We start from the raw sequence: 19,972 nt of genomic DNA, 5'->3' as shown, positions 1-19,972 counted from the left end.
CCGAGCCAGCCATATTTACAGACAGCCTCTGATGCTTATTCACTTTATTTATTATACAGGAACAATGACATACATTTTCCTCTGGGCCACTTGTGAAGCCAGCCAGCATTATAAATTGTCCATTGTGTTTGTTAGAAAAATATTGTATAATGGCCAAGTTAGACAAATGTAAAGGGATTGTTGGCTCAATTGAAGGGATAGGTTTAACAGGTTAATTGATATTAAGAGCAGTGGAGCATGGCTGCACTTTGCTTTACTGGCTATCTTTTTCTGATTTAGCCTGGATCAGTTCAACAAGCCTTGGCTATAAATAGACATAGTGAGTGTTCATGGGCACACCAGTGTGTGTGTGTGTGTGTGTGTGTGTCTTTAAGAATTCAGCTGTAATTTGAGCCCCATAAGAGAGAAAGAGAGAGAGAGTGTGTGTGTGTGTGTGTGTGTGTGTGTGTGTGTGAGAGAGACCCCCCTCCCCCAAAACCCCCTCCTCCCTCTCTCCCACCCCCCTCCACCACCCTCCACCCCCCATCATTTCTGTAATCGAGCGTCGAGCTGCACGATCTGCACCTCTGCAACTATGCACGTTTCTGGTCGGATGGGTTTGTCAGTAAACACCGCAAAACTGACACAGAGCTCCTGCTCCGCCGCATCCCCCACAAGTTGTTAAAGCGTGTGTGTGTGTGTATGTGTGTGTGAGTGTGTGTGGAGCAGGAGGCGGGCTGTGTTGTTTATCAAAAATGACTCGACATGGCTGTGGCTTTCACTCAACATATACGGCGTTGCGAGCGACCCTGGAAACCATAACCAGTTGAGAGAGTGAGAAGCAAATCATCTTCATGAGAGTCATAAGGTAAGTCCGTCCGGGATCTTATATTTCCACTGTTCTCATACACAAAAACAACAGCAGGCCAGTGTTATTTTTCAGCAACAGCAGCTGACCAGGCGATGCGGCGTGAATTGGCCTTGCGTGCGCTCTTATGTTTCTTTTTTTGAAAAGAAAACCAAAACAGCTATACGTGATGCTTCGTTAATAACACGTTTGCTTCTACTCAGCATCTCTTAAATACGATCCGGGGGATGCACATAGCGAAGTTATTTTCGAGAGGGCTATCATTTCCTCGTTAAAAAAAGGTTCACCCGTCTTACGCAAGCGCATTTTAACCCCAACGTGCCAGTTGTAATAGGTAAGGAGCTGGCAAAGCACTCAGCAGAGGAAAGAACCTGTTTCAGACCTGCTCAGTTGAAATAGACATCACTTTCGAGAAAATTTTGGCCTATCTTTAAGGCGGGCCCAAACATGCATTCTCCATCCAAATGAGTGGAGATCTGAATAATAGTGTTCATATAGGTGATGGTATTAGTTTAGGGTTAATTCCTCTAAACTCATTCTCTCCACCTTGTTAATTGCAGATGCTGGCAGTTGCTTTTATGAGCACAGTATATTGTAATAGCAAAGGGGAAATGTGTTGAAATAATTGGATCGTATGATGCCTTATATGACTCTTTATTGGAGATCATAGTCTCACCCACCTTTTATAGTTCTTATCGTAACTCTTCATTGAAGTAGGGGTCATAAAAAGCCAGTCTTCTAGCAAACAAAACAGATATGCCAGGAAGTGCTGCTTGTCAGCAGCGTGGTTTCTTTTACCTTTTACCTGTGATCTCTCTTGTTGACATAACCACAGTCTCGTCTTCATTTAGACCTTTTCAGCTCTTACCAAACGGTAGGAAATTCACTGATTATTGTGTGGGGTTTAAATGAATGAATGTTTGCAAAGGACACACACACAGGACTTGTAAAAAGTAGATTTTTGCACAAGAGGCTATACACTAGTAATGATTTATTCTCCACGGTCGCTTTCTTTCTGTATCTTTAAGTTGACCTGTAATCCATTTGTCCTTGGCAACTCGATCCTTCATGGGACTCATAGGAGGCAAACATGTAGCCTGTGTGTGTACCTACAACAATACTTTGTGTCTCAGAATAGTGTCCTCTCCCACCCTTTGTGAGCATGGCTGAAGGCAGTCTTACTTAATGTAGACATCCAGATATCTTCTCAGTCAAAATCACCCTATAGTCCTTTTAAGTGTCCCTCTAATAACACAAAGTCTCTCTGCCCTGCAGCATACTACATAAAAGTACTGGTGCTTACTGCCCACTAATGCATTACAGGCAGGCAAAAGGAGAGGACTCTGTGGAATTGGCTTTTTAGTTCCCTAGTGACTTTTTCTTGGCTTCAGTGTTTCAGTGAAGCACGCTGTTTGTCCTCAAGCATTTCTTTGGCGTAACGCAGGAACAAAGGCAGGTATACAATCACCAAGGCCAGTGCTCCAGGGAGTGGGAGTGTGTGTCTCCTGTGTTGCTATGCTGGAACATACCCTGTTCTATTACTTGGGAAATGTAAATATGTCTTTAAAGGTAACTGACTTGGCGTCTTACCAAAGACTGGCACAGTCAAATCATCCTATATGCAAATAGCCCATTGCAATACTCATAAAATAGTTCAGTAGTCTGGCTGCAATGGACCTCTATCACTGACATACATTGACTGGCTGCAAGCCAGCGTGCATGTGGAGTTGCTAATTTTGGATCTTTGTTGTTTTATGGAGAACACTCCCTTTTGATCCAAATATAGATATGACAAATAGATTTTCGGGGGTCTAACAGAGCCTTTAGAACATGCTGCAGGGTACTACTACACATCATATTACTTCAAGGCCGAGATTTTGAATTAAATTATGCATAAATTTGAAATAGATTTTATCAAACCATCCCATGCTGATTACCCTTTATACCATGAACCCATGATTCACAACATCCATTGAACACAGGACTGCCACATGTTGCCACACAGGATGCTCTTAAAGCAAAGTTGCAATACTAGCCTCTCATAGCCCCCTTAAAGGGGACGTATCATGCACTTTTCAAGGTCTATATTTATATTCCGGGGCTCTACTGGAATATCTTTGCATGATTAACAGTCAAAAAAGCTCCTTATATATCTTATACTGACCCTTTGCACAGCCCCTCCGTTCAGCCTCTATCTGGAACAAGCTGTTTAGCTCCTGTCTCTTTAAGGTCCCCCTCCTAATGAGCCCACTCTGTTCTGATTGGTTAGTTTTCGGAAGCTGCGTCTCAGCCTACGTAAACAAACAGTAGTTGCAGGATTTCACCTCTTTTTCTCGTTGTTAGCAACCTTAGCAACAAAGGCTACGGGATGGTAGTGCTGTCAACGTAAATTCTATATTTGATTATATAGCCTAACAGAATTGTGACAAAAAAACAAAAACAGACATTTGATTGTGAAAAGAAAATTGTGGAGAAAAAGCAGCTGCGTTGCGAGTTCTCATGAGGGCCTGGGCCGCAGCACTGAATATACTTCATGACGGACACAAGTCACACAACGTCACTTTCACTGTTTGAAAATGAAATGCAGGTTAAGCTAAAACGAGCGAATAATTGAACAACCATGTGGTAATGACGGCAGAGAGTTCACAACCCAACTCAGCCGCAGAGAGAGTGATTTGCACTCCGAGCAATCTGAAAAGGCCCGTTTGAAAATACTTTGGATATTGGTAACCAGTTTGAATATCTACCTATATACCCAACCTGTATAAAAATCAGGCTATTGAATAACATCAATTACAAATCATTAATTTGATCTTGCTCCGAAAGACAGCACGTTCTCAGTTCTCACTCTAACAACAACCATGGCGCAGAGAGGGAGAAAGAGAGGTAGAGGTAGGTCTAGGACATTATTTTATTTGTTGATTCTGTAATGTGTAGGTATGTAGATCTTTTAAGAGACATGTTTATGTTTAAATAAATATACCTATACGAGTAGTTATGTCTCATTTTATTGGTTTGCCCTCTTATGGACATAATGTGCAGAAACTGATATTCAAGTGGTTCAAACCTATGTGTTTTTTTAGAAGGAATAATGGAACGTCATTTTTGGCCAATTTTGACAGCACTACGGAACAGACTGCTGTTTGTGGGCATGCGCGAACAATTTGACGTCAGTTCAATGGGGCAGTGGAGCTAACATTGCAAACAAAGCATTTAGAGGAGGTTTAGCCTGTGCTAAACGCTTGCCCTGGCTTTTGACTTTCAGGGAGCATTTTACATACGTTCACCTCAACTTTTGGACATTTGATCATGTTTAACAGTACGAGAAATAACAGAAAATCACAAAAAGAATTGTGTGTACCCTTTAAAATTGAACAAATATTAGCCTTAATGAAGCTGCATGACAGTATAATGTTGGTATTGTGATGATGATTTCTACCTGCTCTTCATCATCATCAAAGTGTTCTTTGTTTGTAAATTTCCTATAAAAGCACCAGTAAGCGGTCCAAAAATATGGTAACATTAAATTAATGTAGGCCTGTGTTGGTGTCATAGTCTTTGGTCAAGTACAGTGTGATACAGCATTTTGCATTTATCAGCCAGCCTTAACCTGTGGTCTTAAATCACACGCAAACTAGACCAATATAACAGGAGTGGGCCTGTTTATTTTGTTTCTGTAAAATTTCCTTCTGTACATTGCAGGATTAATGCAATCCTAATAATGGAGCAGCTTTAGTGAGGCTCTGAGTAATGATGAGTAAAATCACATTTTTCGTGCAGGCCCACTATAAGCCAGGTTTCTCACACAACCTTGAGGGTTGGAGCACACAACATGTAGGCTACATGTTTGTAAGCAATGGTTAGAGGTACACCCAACCAAGTACAGAGACTCAAAACACAACAGAATCCTGAAGCTTGTTTATCAGCAAGGCAGGCAGCATATGACAAAGATCTTATTAAGGCAACAGACTGCCAAATATACTAGAGATTCACCATAAGTCTTGCCTCACAGATAGGTGTATTACTATTGAAAGAGCACACATGTGAATGGCGTGGTGCTGCTGCTCTAGCTAAGTTACTCTTGTGATTTGTAGTAGTGATTCCTGCTTACTCGCTAGTGGGAATTCCTAGCGAGAGCGCTGGAACACCTCTTGACTAGTGCTCAGAACACGTCCAGGTGCACAGTGTGGTCAGCATATGTCAGCGAGATACACAGAGTGAGCCGTTTTACACCTGACCTTGATCTCGCAGTGGGTCAACTGTTTGCTAGATTTGAGTCAACCATTACATGTGGGAGAGCATGCTGTAAAAGGAGGAATTTCAAAATCCCTCAGACCAAAACAGCAGAAAAACTGATGAGTTTACCAGAATAACAGCTTGATTGTCATCTTCATTCATACAAAGTATGAATGAACTCTTATTCCAAGAGGTCACTTTGTCCTTCATTTAAGTATATGTAAAGATATGCACCAATGTTTTATCTCCAAGAGATGGCGAGGGGAACATCGTCAAATACCTGTAACTGTAGGTATGTAGCAATGCAGCAAACTCTATTTCAGTTAGTTTCATTCAAATATTTTTATAACGTAATATGACAATTAAAATCAATGTCCCACAGAGTGCATTCTTTCTGAATAATACATCTAATCAGTGCATATGTGGCCACATCTATGCTTCTTCTGTTAAGTGGAAAAAAGAAAATTTATTTCATGTAGCTCACTGGGAATGTGCCAGCTACGTCGCAATATGAATATATGGTGACAACATTTAATCTCCAAGTGAAACTGATACACCTATTTCATACAAAAGTGATATCTCTAAGCTGTGTAATGTTACCCTGGAATAAGAAATCCAAAGAGCATGATTGCATGTATTCTGACTTGCTGTTGAGACCTACATGCACTTGAGCCTTCGCCTCTAGACATGTCCTGCTTTCTCTGTGTGTTGAGGTGATTATTCACAATGCCAGTCCCTGACAGCGACACAGTGACATTCACAGTCACAGACGCTGACATTGAATGATTCAGGAGAGGAATATTCAGCGGCAGGTCCAAGTAGAGCTTTCACAACAGTTTGCTTACGTGTTTTGTACAAGCCATGTGTGAATGCAAAACAGGCTGTATTTGGTTTCTGTCCAATGCATACACTGTCTTTTCCACTACATCAGCCCATCTGTGGTGCATCATCACTGTTTTGTCACAGCCGCCACAGAATCATAAAGCAGAAAGCTAATGTTTGAAAAGTTTTTCTTAAAGTTTGTACTTTTGTACAATTGGTACTAAAATTTTCAAATGTTTCCCATAGAATTCAAAGTAAATAAAATACACAGAAACGTTAATACACACAGATTGGCCATAAAATGAGGACAGACTTATTATTATTGAAGGTCCTTTGACAGCATTACAATGACTGAAAATATGCAGTATTCAAATGAACCTGTCTCACATTAATCATCATCTTTATTTTGCTCAAATGTTTTTTTATTTCTTGAGATGTTACAGAGTTTTATCATGATGTTATTATTCTAGTCATAGTCGTTATTTATTATCTTTATCATGTGCCAGATGATCTTTAGCACTATCTGGAAAAGTCACAGTAGTAACTTTGAGGTGTACAAACTGTTTGTTTGAAGAGTCCCTCTTGCCCTGCAGTGCATTAAGGGAAACCCTTGGGTTTTATGTCACTCAGTGTGTAGTTGCAGTACACATGTAGCTTTTGTTTAAATTGTAAGTTGAAGATGAGTCACAGCCATGTGTTTGCGTTTTTTCTAAGCAAACAAAGCAAAGTTCAAGGTTACAAAGCACATTTGTATGTGTTTAGTTCACTGGGTCACTGTTTCTAGTGATCGAGGTGGGTACAGTAGGAATAGACTAAACATTTTGTACAGTTTGTCGTCTGTCAATGAAGCATTAGGGATACTACCTTATAAGTTGTTTGGTAATCAGTCAAACACGTGTGTGAGCGTGTGTGTGTGTGTGGTTTCAGAGGGGTGTGCGAAAACCACAGTAACTGGTTTTTGAATAGAGACAACATGTCTGAATACTTTGTTTATCAGTCTAAAGAGCCACCTTTCCTGTATATTATAGACTCAGGAAGTAACACGTTAGCTTGTTATCTCAGCTATTCAAAACCATTCAGGTGTGCTTAATTTACATTGATAGAAGCTTTTAGAGCTTGAAAAGTAGACATACACATTACAAGTTACTTATTGCATATGGTAGGTGCCAAAACTTAAACTTTTCAGCTAGATGCTAATAGTTGGTAATTTCCCACACAGCGCCCATGAGGTTTTATCCACCTTTGCTGCTTGAGGCCAGTGACAGCACTCTTGTTGGAGTTGAGTTAAAAATTGACTGGGCCACCACTGGCAGGTGTGATTTTTCTGATGATAGTTGTTGTCAAAGGTCACCAAACATCACCATACATCAACTGTTGTGGTTTGGCTGACCAGGAAGAGTCAAGTGGTCAGAAAGACTCACTAATGACCACAGAATGTTTTTTGTTGAATACATTTTTGATTTATGAAAGTCTGATTCTGAGCATTTTTTAGACGAAACACCCTCAGTAATGTTCAGGTGATCTTTTAAAATGAAACAGCAGAGCATTGCTAACATTCTCACTCTTCTTTCTCCATCTTATCCCCATTTCTCTCCTTCCTCCCACAGTGGGGTTGGGTGGCCATGGACCCATTCAGCCAGCTTATCCTCACCATCTCGGTGACCAGTTTCCTCACCTTCCAGTGGCTCTTCCACAAAGTCAGCCCCTGGATATCGATACGCATCAGCCCGGGCTTCCTCGGCCTCAGCGACAAGCAGAAGGTGGAATGGAACTCAAGGTCAGTTGACATAAACTCATAATCATGGGTCTGCTAAACAATCAACACTCACCTATTTCCTGTTACACTAGTATTTGACTCACTAGTTGGACATTTCATGTATTTTTTAGTGTTTGCTCTGCTTGTTACTGTTCAAGATTCCAACAGAATGCTTAAAACTTAAAGTTATTAACTGTCTATGACTATTTCTGACAAACTAAATCTTGATTAGTTTGTACAGATTTTAAAGTGTAAACAAACCAGATTTGTCAATAAAAAATGATTGCCCTGTATTTATGTGCTTCTTCACGAAAAGCTTAAGTGCTTCTTTTACAAGCCTTAACATTTTGCTCACCACTTTGAGTGCTGACAGTTTAGTGTATGCAGCATTAGCAGTCAGACTGATACTTAACAAATCTACAGTTGAAAGCTGTAATTCTGAAGATTTTCTTGTCATATTTTTATAGCAGTAGTTAATCAATGTATTTGCTTTCTATAAAAAAAAAACAAATAAACAATATGCTCTTCTCCACTGCTTGTGGTATGAAAAATTCAAATGTACATAGAAATGAGCAGGACATGATGCATGCATACACCTTGCTGCACACGTCAAATGCAATAATTATTTTGAAAGTGAAAGCCAAAACCAGCTAAACCACCCTTTGCAAATGTCAGTTACATTTTTTTATAGGTTCTTCCTGGTTCAACTTTGACCATATTTACAATAGTGATGCGCATACACAGTTTTACCATGCAATGCACAACTACAACGACCATTTTGGTAATATTCACTTTTATTTTAATTTCACAATTTGTGGTTTAGAAAATCTATTAAAACTGCAACGATTTGTTTAAAGCTCATCTAATGATCTAACTACTTATGCATGTGTCATGAATGGACTTCATGTGGAGTTTTATTTATCAGAGTTGCCACATCCATCAGATGGAAGCAATACTTTAATCAATTAGGTGCATATAATGTAAAAGAAACCATAATCTTCCTTTAACAGCCACATCATCACAATCATATTTACTGTATGTGATTTGTTTTGCAGTTCATCTGTCAAAATGACAGAGAAGTGTAAATGCTTCAGACCCACTGTGTTCATATGGGTGAACAGACCATTAGATCAACAACAACAAATGTCATCTGTTGTCATGGCTGCTATTTTATCTGCTGACTTGTTATGGGAACATTGCAGATATGGCTAGAACGACTGGTTTGGAATGAAAAGATGGAGTTTGTTTGTGTCTTGTGTGAGTCTGATTGGTTGCTGTGATCTTTAAGCACTATGAGAATAGTTCAAGCTGCACAGTAGATAGAGGGCCAGTCGATGCCCAGCGGGGAAGAGTGTTCGGAAGGATCCAGCCTAGCCAACTTGCATGAATCACTCATTTTCATTTCCTCTCATACTCAGTTTATTACTCATGAGAGCACTCGTGAAATTGAAATGGTCACATGGTTTACGAGCAAATGAAAATTAATGATTCGCAGGGATGGATCCATGCTATGGGGATCCCTGTATAGACCCCATGACTTTACACTCTTACAGTAAATGTGGCTGTCACTCTGTCTTACTGACTGATTGCTGAGAACTCTTGTGCTGTCTCACTGCTTGAATGACTGAATGGGACTGTGCGCTGCTCTGCCTGACCCTTTAGCAGTGTTTAATCTTTTAGTCTAATTGGTCTGAATCTGTGTGCAGCCCTGACAGGCAATCAGCTGATTCACTGTGAGTACTAAAAATTCGGAGCTTCAAACCCACAGAGCAACTCCAGAGCACTTTTCATGAATAAAGATAAATATGCACTATTCCTTGTCTTGCTTATTGAACAGAAAATGTCAGCCGTCAGCATTAGCCCTTGTCAGAGACGAGCAGATCATCATTTCCGTGTGTGCTTTGCTTTTTATTTCAGGACAGTGTCAACATTTCACGCACTGTTGGTGGGAATCTTCTGTCTCTACATTCTGCTCTTTGATGATCACGTCAATGAAGACCCAGTCTGGTGAGAGTCTACTTTTAACCTTCACTCTCCATACTATTGGTTAATTTTTTACAGCATGTCATCTATTTTTCCTTTTGCTAAACCCCTCTACTTAACAGTGATTGGTCAATCAAAGTTTAGCAACTGTGTTCACGAGTTTCTAGTAAGAGGGAAACTTGGTATTCAAAGAGCTTGGCGAGTGGTGTCTGTTTTTTCCACAGCCAAAAACACAAGAGCAAAAGTGTAAGGAGTGGATTGAACAATGAGTTTGTCTGCCCTAATATAAGCTATAAACATTAGCATGTCCAGCTTATTAAGAATGTGCTTCTCCAATAGGGGAGATCCTACACTGGTGAAGACTAATGTTGCCATTACAACAGGCTACCTCATATCCGGTAAGAGAAACATACAGTTTATCCAAGGCAAGGCTTTATTTGAATGTTTCGATTGTACAAATTCCACTTTTAACATGACATCTCTCTTTCCCCTGTACCTCTGTTTTCCAGATCTGCTGCTAATATTTTACTACTGGAAGGCGATAGGCGACAAGTTTTTTGTAATTCACCATCTGGCAGCGTTGTATGCTTACTACTATGTACTGGTGAGTGCCCTATTGTCCAATAGCAGAACGTGCAGGCAAGATGGGAAGGAGACAACCAAGGGTGAACAGCTGTGTCCTGTCAAACTGGGTGTTCAAACTGGTTTAATGACCATTCAGTGAGTTCACAACTCTCCCCTTATAGTCATGCAGCTCATATAGATTAGTCAAACATGCATAAGGCAAAGTCAGGGTAGTCAGTATCTATGTAAGTGATGTACCTAAACTGTACAAACATGTCAGGGAAGGAGAACTTATGGATCCACCTCTGTGGCTTCATCTCTTTCAGTAGAAGTGAAAATACACACTCACTAGTTGTTGGGACACAACGTACAGCTGTAACACCTTTGTCCATGAGTGATACGATACCAGTCAAAAGTTTGTACATACTTTCCCATTCCCTTATATGAGAAAGTGTGTCTAAACTTTTGACTGGTACTGTAGAATGTTGCAGTAGAAGTCATTGTTTGCTTGCACTGTGTTTTTTAGCTTGCCTGGAAATCACTGAAAGAACCACAATGATAATGAGAGGAAGAGGGTTTAACATGTCACTCAGGTTTAGTAACCACTGGAGTTAGACTGTTAAAGTTGTCTTACCCAGCAACATGATGGCCAACTCCCATAATTTACCAGAATAGTCATTCTATAATAAACGAGAATTTGAGTCATTCAGTATCATCACTGTAAAAGCAAACATGGGTTCTGACATGAGCTTGATAATAATTTCACAATTCTAAGTTCAAATTAGTGACTCATTAGTGATTGTGGTACTGCTAGTACGCAGTTGGCTCTTATCTAGATGTGGAGATAGATGAGATGTACCCAGCATTTAAGAGCAGCGCTGTTCACTCTTGGTTCAATCTGAAACCCTCTAGGTCGCCAGGATCTGTCGCATAATTATTATGGAAATGAATGACTATGGTATTTTTTGCATGGAATGCTCAACAATGGTACTGGCTGATGACCCCCTCCCCCCCCCCTCACCTTGCCCTTACAATTTCTGTGCTTTCTGTTTGTTTTACTGACTTCCTTTAATGTTGTGTGAATCTGACGTAAGCTGAACATTTCTGAGCTTAGCGCAGCTGAATGCTGAACTGTAACCATTGTGTGCATGCTGGCAGTTCTGAAGCTCTCTACAGAGGCAGGGTTCCTTTCTTGTTACTGTGCATGCCAACCAACAGCATTTAACGTCTATATTACTTACCTGCTTATCTACAGTTCCGCTTGTGTGTTTTTGTGCCATAGCCTAGTCCTGCCTCCTTTTTTTTTCTTCCTTACACTTCTCCTGAGACTCCCTGTTGAGGGAAAGCTGGCCAGATAATGTCATTCACATGACACAAGATGATAAAGTGCATCGCCAGATAACCAGCCCCTTTTTCTAATGCCATGCTTTATGTATACTGTCAGCTGTACTCTTTGAGTTTGAAACAATTACTTGTTAATGCTCTTAAAAGGCGGTCTTTTCCTTCCCATTTCACAAACTTACATGGAATACATTTTTTCCCCAACAATCAACGTTCTGTATTTTCTATACAGAAAAAATGCAGAAGAACACACAGTGTGCATTGCTCTGTCTCTGACTCCCCCATACTTAACTATTCTTGGGTAAAATAAAAATTAAAAAAGCTTTACACTGCTTATTGCTGTGCTTTAGGTTTTATGTTGCCATTGGCAAATGACTATAAAATCTTGATAAAAGGCAGTAAAGTGTTAAGGACTTCTGTTTTCAATCACACGTTTAGTGTAAATCTGATCTACATTCCAGTCACTGGCTGGATTTACAGGTTTGTTTTTCTTCTTTAATGTGACACACATCATATTTGTTTATCTGTCTTCATTGCTTTTTTAATGAGCAATATTACTTTTACTCATTTCCATGTTTAAATTATAATACCAAAATTAAAACAGTGTCACATAGTTGGAATAAAAACGATTTATTCTGAATTATAACTGACTGTAAATCCAGCCTTTAATTTGGAGAAACAGAGCAAGCACCTGTATCTAAAACATTTCGTTAAATGAGATGATGTAGGCCATACTGTTACTGGACACTCATGACTGTTTCCTTGGATCACATCTGAAATTCATGTGGGATAACAGAATGAATGTTCCGCATTAATCAACTGTGGTAGAAAAAAAAAAAACTCATTGAGAGACGTATAACTATAGTCATACTATATTTGCCGTATAAAAAAAACACAATAAAATTGGCTCACCCTTGATGTCTTTTTCATTTTATTTAGTTTTGTTACCCAGTCAAATTTGTCAAATGTTGTCAAAGTTTTATTAGTTACTGTGTTTAATGTGTTTATGTGGACGTTTTCATGTTAAATACACAATAAATTCTACCTACTCAACGTGATTATTAAATCCTGAGGCAAACAGCCGAATTAAGGCGTTGAGTAGGAAAACATGTGTTAAAAGGCTTCAAAAGCCTCAATTTCATGAGCATGTTGATATGTTTTGCTTATCAATTAGTCCGTTACTAATGTCGTAGTGAGAACAGTGTTCATTTTATGATTTTTTTTTAATAGCATTGTAATCTGTCTTTTGTGTCTGTTTTAACAGTCAAGTATAGCTTAATTAAACAGATGGAAACCTAATATTATAACTGCTGTGTAAATATTAGATGCATGGTTTCTTCTCAGTGTTTGTGTTCAAGTGTTGCTTCTTATTTGCTTCCGATTGTGGTGGCATCTTTTGTTTTTTATTTTCTTCTAATATATCTGTCTGTCTCTGTGTCTTCTGCTGACTTTAACATAAAAAGCCCCTCTTCAAACCCTACATGCAAAAACTACCAACATCAAGTCAGGTTGTGTCATCCTCCCCCGTTCATGCAAAAACTACCAAAAGGATTGAATGTCATTGAGAAACCCAGAGCAGGTCTTGATCTAGATGGGGGCTTCCCTTATTCCTGTCTTGTCTGCTGTTATTGCTGTTTTGTTGCACTGAGCAGATATGATGCCCAGTCACAGTATGGACTTACCAGTTCCTAGATGTACTAGCATCCTCATGCTAGGTGGAAAGTTCACATCATATGGTACATAAACTGAAACGCAGATGTACCCTGTTTGTATCATATAGTAAGTATGTTTTAATGACCAGCTTTTGTTTCAGCGCTGACGGTAAGTCTCCTTTTACATGCTACAAAAGTCAGGCCACTAACCAAATAACCTTAAATTACATGTTCTTTGAATGTGTTTTAGTGAAATTAAATATTGTGATTTTTTTATCTTGATTTTGAGTTTGACTTATGTTCTGAATGTGTATTGTAAGGGCTTAAACACAAAATTTCAGAATGTCAAAGTCAAACTACTTAATTCCAACTTGGATACAAATTGCAGCACTTAGTTTCACTAATGCACTTTTTCAGTCAAAACACAAATTTATTTGACTAATGGCAAATCTTTAACATCATAATTGTAATCTGTGTGTTTGATTTTTCAAAAACAAAAAACAAAACTGATTTAGCGGGTTAGGCCAGATCAATAGTGTTTAAAACTGGGTGTCCTGAAAGCATCTTGGTTTTAAGATCATCTTCCTTCTATTTGACATGTATGTGATTATTCAAAGAATAATAGCCATGTAAGCTTATGCTTTAGTTTGATCACTTAAAGGCTTTTAAAAGCCTCTATCTTGTGCATTTTAGAACACCAACCAGATATTATTACAGATATGGCTAGTTTTGGGAATCAGCAGCCATAATTCAGCTTTGAGCTGAAGGTTGGTAAAACCTGCTGAAGATGATCTCATATCTAAGAAAATGTGGAACTCTGTTCTTCTAAACAATGACATGTTTGGAAGTTAAATATATTGCTTTTTACTCTGCATGGCTTTTGATTGCTCCCTCAACTAGTGGCTGGCTGAATGTATGTGTGGTTGTAAAAGCCTGTGCTGTGTTGATATTTGCCTAATACCTTTTTAATGTCGAATGTTATTAAGTTGAGAAGTCATTCAGATGAATTGTCTTGCTATGTGGTCTTCTGCTGTGTGAGTGAAATGACGTAAACTGTGAGCTAGCAAACGTTGGCATATAGTGTGTTGTGAGGACGCATTAGTGGTTCCTTCCTTAGTAAATGCAAAAATGCTTCATTTGGGGCATTTTTGAATATTTTAGGGTTGATTTTAGGGTCTAGAAATATTTTCTTTACTGAGATATTTAAACACTTTATATGATTTAAAAATCTTTTTTGACTAGAAGCGAGGCCTAAGGATGGTGGTCAATCTGTCCATTCAGTGCTTTCACTGTTACTGGCCAGATTGTCATTCAATTTGACATGGACATTTTGATTCCTAGGGAATGATTCCCAATGACTGTGGTCATCCCCTGATCTTTCCGTCAGCACTACAATGATATCAACATAACCAACACTTTCACAACAAGTTATCTCAAAAATCAAAAGCTTGATTTCTATGAAGTTTTCTGAGGATTTTCAGGATCTCTAGAGGATGAATCCCACAGATTTTAGTTTTAGATTTTAGATTTTAATTTTCTCTTGGACTCAAGAAATGTCACCATCTAATCGGCTAATTGCAGTCAAATCTACTGAGTACATTCATGCTCCCAAGAGGAAGAACCATTTCATGTCATGTGCTTCCTAGTGGCATCATCAGGCAAAAATGTCTTAATTACATACAAAATTTCTACTCCTCAGATTAATTTGGCTTTTTGAAAATTGTGGCTTTATGTCCACCATCATCAGGACAAACCTTTTTTAAGTTTTTGACATTATGTCATGTATATCCTAATTTGTGGTGAATATAATGTCTCCATTTCTATTTGGCAAACAGAGGTAATCATAGTGTTGGATGAATTTTCTTTCACAGTGTTGGATGAGTTTCTGCTCACAATAAATGAGGAGAATTAATCATTAGGAAGTTAAATTAGAGAGTACAGTCTAATTTTGGCCTGCAAAACTTGAAGGTATAATTTTGTGCCCTGAAGGAGAAGACTCTTTTGTTAGATCTGCCAAATGGGGGGTTATATTTGGTGATGACTTCATCTAATTTTAGGCCTGAGTTCCCCATACCTTACAAGTATTTCTTAAATTTCTGAACTGCATGATAAAATCTGAAATATCTCATAGTTATGTCCCAATAAGCCTTGGAATTATGGACATACTTTAGTTGCAATGACTTGTTCAAACCCGACGTGAACTACTGTTGTTCTTCTGTGATTTTTAATACAAAACAGTGTTCATGTTACTCTGAGGAGCAGGCAGTACATCAACATAATGCCTGCTGATCCAAATGACTTGGTGTCTCGTTTTTGTCCCTTTCATGTTTCGTTGTCTTCCTGTTCTTACCTTGTTCTTCCAGGGCCAAGGAATGTTGCCTTATTTTGCTAACTTCCGTCTGCTTGCTGAGTTTTCTACTCCATGTGTGAACCAGCGGTATGTACCTACAATCCTGCATTTAGGGTTGGAGCTTAGTTTGCAACATATCTGATAGTTACATGTCAGGGATTTTGTTCATTGTTGGGAATTTTAACTATATGTACGTAATCCGCTACTGGTTGAATGTTCTCTTTCTATTCAGCTGGTTCTTTGAGATTATTTGAGGTTTTTCCAAATCCTTTTTAAACCACTTATCTGGATATAGGTCCAGATAAGTCATACCAAACATGCTTAAGGCAGCCCTGTAACTTTTTGTCAAGTTACTCATGATTTTCTCAAACATACATTTTCATAGTTACATATTCTTCCTGCTAGACACTATTTTCTTAACTATGTGTTGTGTTTCAGCTGGTTCTTTGAGGTACTAGGCTATCCCAAGTCCTCCCGGCCCAACATGGCGAATGGTGTCGCCATGGCTTTAGTCTTTTTTGTGGTCCGCATCGCCGTCATGCCAGGCTACTACAGTCGTATGTATGCGGTCTACGGCACTGAGGCCTTCTACCTGGTGCCCTGGGGTGGCCGTTTTGCCTGGATCTGCTCCAGTATCTGCTTGGACATCATGAACATTATGTGGATGCATAAGATTGCCCGCGGCTGCTACAGGGTGCTGCGCTCAGCACGCCGGAGTAAAGCCAGCACACCTCAGGAGAATGGGAAGTCGGATTAAGGGAACTAAGGTGTCAGCGGTGAGGAAACACTGCAACAGAGACAAAATGACATCACTCTCAGTGCATTGGTGAGCAGAAACTTGGACCCTTACCTGTCAGGCTGCTTCAGTAGCAGCACACCTGGGACTTGTGACATTTCAGGATCGAATGTAATGAGGGAAATGGAGATTTTTGAAAAAACGGGCACAGTCACTGAGATGTGAACCGATGGACCATTTAACTGGCCATCTCTAAGCCATGAAATGACCTCTTAGCAATACTCTGTGTGCATGGCCAATTATTTTTGTCTTGAACAATTTACCACTACACAATAGAGGTCGTCCTGAGACAATGGACTTTTAGCCCAAACAGAAATTGTCAAAAAGTTTACCGTTCTTTACATACTTACTACTCCACAAAAGACTTTAAAATGTTTCTTTTTGTATTATTACTGCTACCTGAGTCCCAGAATTGAAATGTTGATAATGTAAGTCCATGTTGATGATGAAACATAGATTTGAGAAAACCTTGGAAACTTTCAGTGATTCCTCATCAATGGCCAGTGCCATAAAATCCTTGTCTGATGCCTGTTGAGAAAAGAAAGGTCAAACACCTTTTTTTTTTTCTCCTTAAATCTTTTCATCAGCAAATATAAATTCTCCAGGGACACGATCAGACTACATCAAGTGCAATCACAGAGAAGAATAAGGATGAATAATCAGATCATCACTCATCCACTGTTATTTAATTAAGAGGTTCATCTACAAAACCAGCCTTTAAGAAGTTTATTAGGATGATGTGAGTCTTGGTAGCATTTGCATTTGAATGGTTAGCGTAAATAATGTAGAGTTGAATAGGCATCAATACACTGTATGTCGTCTATTTCTTTTGTCTTGCTTGGGTCGAGGCAAAGACACAAAAAAAAATTTATGAAAAGGAACCTGATGTACAGAGTACCTTAGTAATGCTAAAAGGGAAACTGAATGTTTGTGCACTGACATTAAGCAATGCCAGAACAATAATATTGAGGCAACAGTTAATATCAGATTTGAAAATCCATGTGATTTAATGTGTATACAAGCTGATATGTCACAGAATCACAAAAACAAATCACACCTGTATGTGGCTCATAACAATAATATGCTATTGACAGTGTTGTTGGGAGCCAACATTATATTTATTACTGACGAAGAGCGTCTGCTATGAGTAGTTTGTTTATGCTAAGAGGTTTGGTGGAAGATGTTAGCTGGATTCAGACACTCGTAAGTTTTTCTGTATCCATCCTGAGGTTTATACAATATTCACACTCTCTATTTATATCTTTAAGGCACAAACTGTTTCTTTTACACCTTGGCAACATTTGCCAATAAGCTGAATGCTGCTGTGTGTGTTTTCCATGAAGGAAATTCAATTCAGTACATTCATTTGATAAAGGTATGGAAGTTTTTTTCCTGCCGATTGTCAGAAACATTTTGTAATTGTTTTGCCGCATTGTGATACAAATAACTTCTGCCTCATGTTAAAAAATATTCCCAATTGGCTGTTAAACATAATATGCACTTCCATATTTATTCATTGGATGCATACATGGATTGCAGGGTCTTTTTTCAAGTGGGAAATACTGCAGTTTTGAGGACTCACATGTTATAATTGTTTTCATAAGCATCATTCTACTGACTTAGCAGTTTCGTGTTAATACTCATACAACACTGAACAAAAGAACTATTCTGTTCACATGTTTTTAATAACCAAGTTACCTTTGTTCAAATTAAGTCACAATTCATCTATGATTTAAGAAACATGCACTTGAATTGTCATTGTTAATGTATCTTTATACAAGCTGTAGATCAAAAGCTTCTGTCAAATGTTTTGTGAAACAGAAACAGGGATTGCTCGTTTTTTAAGTACGCCTTGATATGTTCAACATTTGATTTTGTTGCCTTTTTCAAACAACTTATGATTGCACAGTGAATATTTTTGTTACATTCAACTCCTCACAATGCTGAAAAACGTGTTGTTTTTCAGCAATTGACTTGTGTGTTTTCCGTGTCTGATGCCTGTCTAATGTGATTGTTTGGCCTTTTTTATTAGACCAGTTTCAAATGTAAAAACAAAGAGGGTTGTTAAGGCTGGTTGTTTTTAGTGCTTTGGTTTTCTTATTGTTTTAGAAATTCAAAGATTTATGTATTCGTGCCAGTGCTGAAGCCATTACTACTCCATGGTGAAGACATGTGGTGTCATCATGGTATGATGCTGTTTCTTTTGTTTTGTTTTGTTTTGTTTTGTTTTGTTTTTACTCCATGAGCATTTTCATACGACAGTGCCAACTTGCAGCCATGATTCAATGGTTCAGATCAATTCTGTTCTCTTGACCATCTCTGCATGCTGTCTCTAGTCACAGTATGATGTGGCTCATTTTAGTTCAGCATGGTACAACAATGTGAAAGAGTCCACCATTAATAACAGGCAGTGTGTTTTGAACAGAATAAACTTGACACCTTGTTATGGGTGGATGTCACTATCTCACATCTTTAAAAAAAAAAAAAGTCAGGGTATCTGTCAATATTTCAGTGAAATGAAATCCTTCAAGGAGTATCAGGACAGCAGGCTACTTCTGATAGAATCATTAGTTGCTCTGTATGCAAGGTCATGCATGGTCAATATGGTCTTCTTCTTCATGCACTCTCTATAACTGCATGTGGTATTGCATGGGGATTGCACTATAAACAAAATAGCATATACATTTGCAAGACAACTTTTGTTCTTTTTTTCATAGTACATGTACATAATGTTTACTTAAACGTTATTCTTGTACTGTGCCACATAACGTAATCCACAAATGATGATAATGATGTGATGAGAACATCACAAAGCAGATATTTAGTGTAATATCCAGCACAGAAATAACCAGTAAAGGGAATACTTGAATACTAATCAGTACAGTTTATAACAATTTGGGCAGTGCAAATAAACATTAATCCTATACAAATCTTGCATTATATGTGTACCATTGTATTTAATTTATTAATCCAAGAAAAGTGGACATAATACAAAGCAGATGCCGTGGTAACAGAGTGCATGATGCTGCCATCAGCTGGCCAAACTGATGTTGGTGTTTTTTGTTCTGAATGTTGCACGGAGGAGAGACGTGAATAGGTGGAGTGTTTAGTGACATTCTATGAATGTATTAGAGAAAAGAAAATATTTGTCATTTACATTTTCATTTGTTCTTTACAATAAATACCAAATTAACTGATGTGATGTGTATCATTTGAGAAATAAGATTTTTTTGCCACCTTTAAATACAGAAATAAGCCCTTAATGTGTTCAATATGCAGTGGTAGAATGTAACTAAGAACATATACTCAAGACCTGTACTAAGTACAAATATGAGCTACTTCTACTTTACTTGAGTATTCAATTCAAAGTATATCAATTTTATGCTGCTTCAAATAATATAGTTTAATATTCTAACTGTTGTTTAAATTGTCTGCTCTTTTCTTTTTTAAGTTAGTTATGAATTATATATAATGTTATAAAAATATATGATACAGTTATATAATATGATGCAGTACTATTACTATGAATCTACCTAAAGTATCTAAAGTTGGATCCACGTTGATGAACTACAACATTAAAATTCCCTCACATGTATTTGTTAGTCATAAAAACAAACAATATAAT

At 38.3% G+C, this 19,972-nt stretch overlaps 1 protein-coding gene across 1 annotated transcript; it reads left to right on the top strand.

Moving 5' to 3' along the window:
- The first annotated feature begins 544 nt into the window (after positions 1-544).
- On the top strand, positions 545-19,544 carry LOC121888054 (TLC domain-containing protein 4-B-like). Its single transcript, XM_042399324.1, has 7 exons — positions 545-847; positions 7,513-7,682; positions 9,579-9,668; positions 9,984-10,042; positions 10,154-10,248; positions 15,565-15,638; positions 15,990-19,544. Exons 2-7 carry the CDS (start codon positions 7,528-7,530, stop codon positions 16,306-16,308), a joined length of 792 nt encoding a protein of 263 aa, XP_042255258.1. The 5' UTR covers positions 545-847; positions 7,513-7,527; the 3' UTR covers positions 16,309-19,544.
- The last annotated feature ends 428 nt before the right edge of the window (positions 19,545-19,972 follow it).

This window comes from Thunnus maccoyii, chromosome 21, assembly GCF_910596095.1.
Source record: "Thunnus maccoyii chromosome 21, fThuMac1.1, whole genome shotgun sequence".
Taxonomy (NCBI): Eukaryota; Metazoa; Chordata; class Actinopteri; order Scombriformes; family Scombridae; genus Thunnus; species Thunnus maccoyii.
The sequence above is the reverse complement of the archived record's forward strand: the minus strand, read 5'-3'. Positions and strand labels throughout refer to the sequence as shown.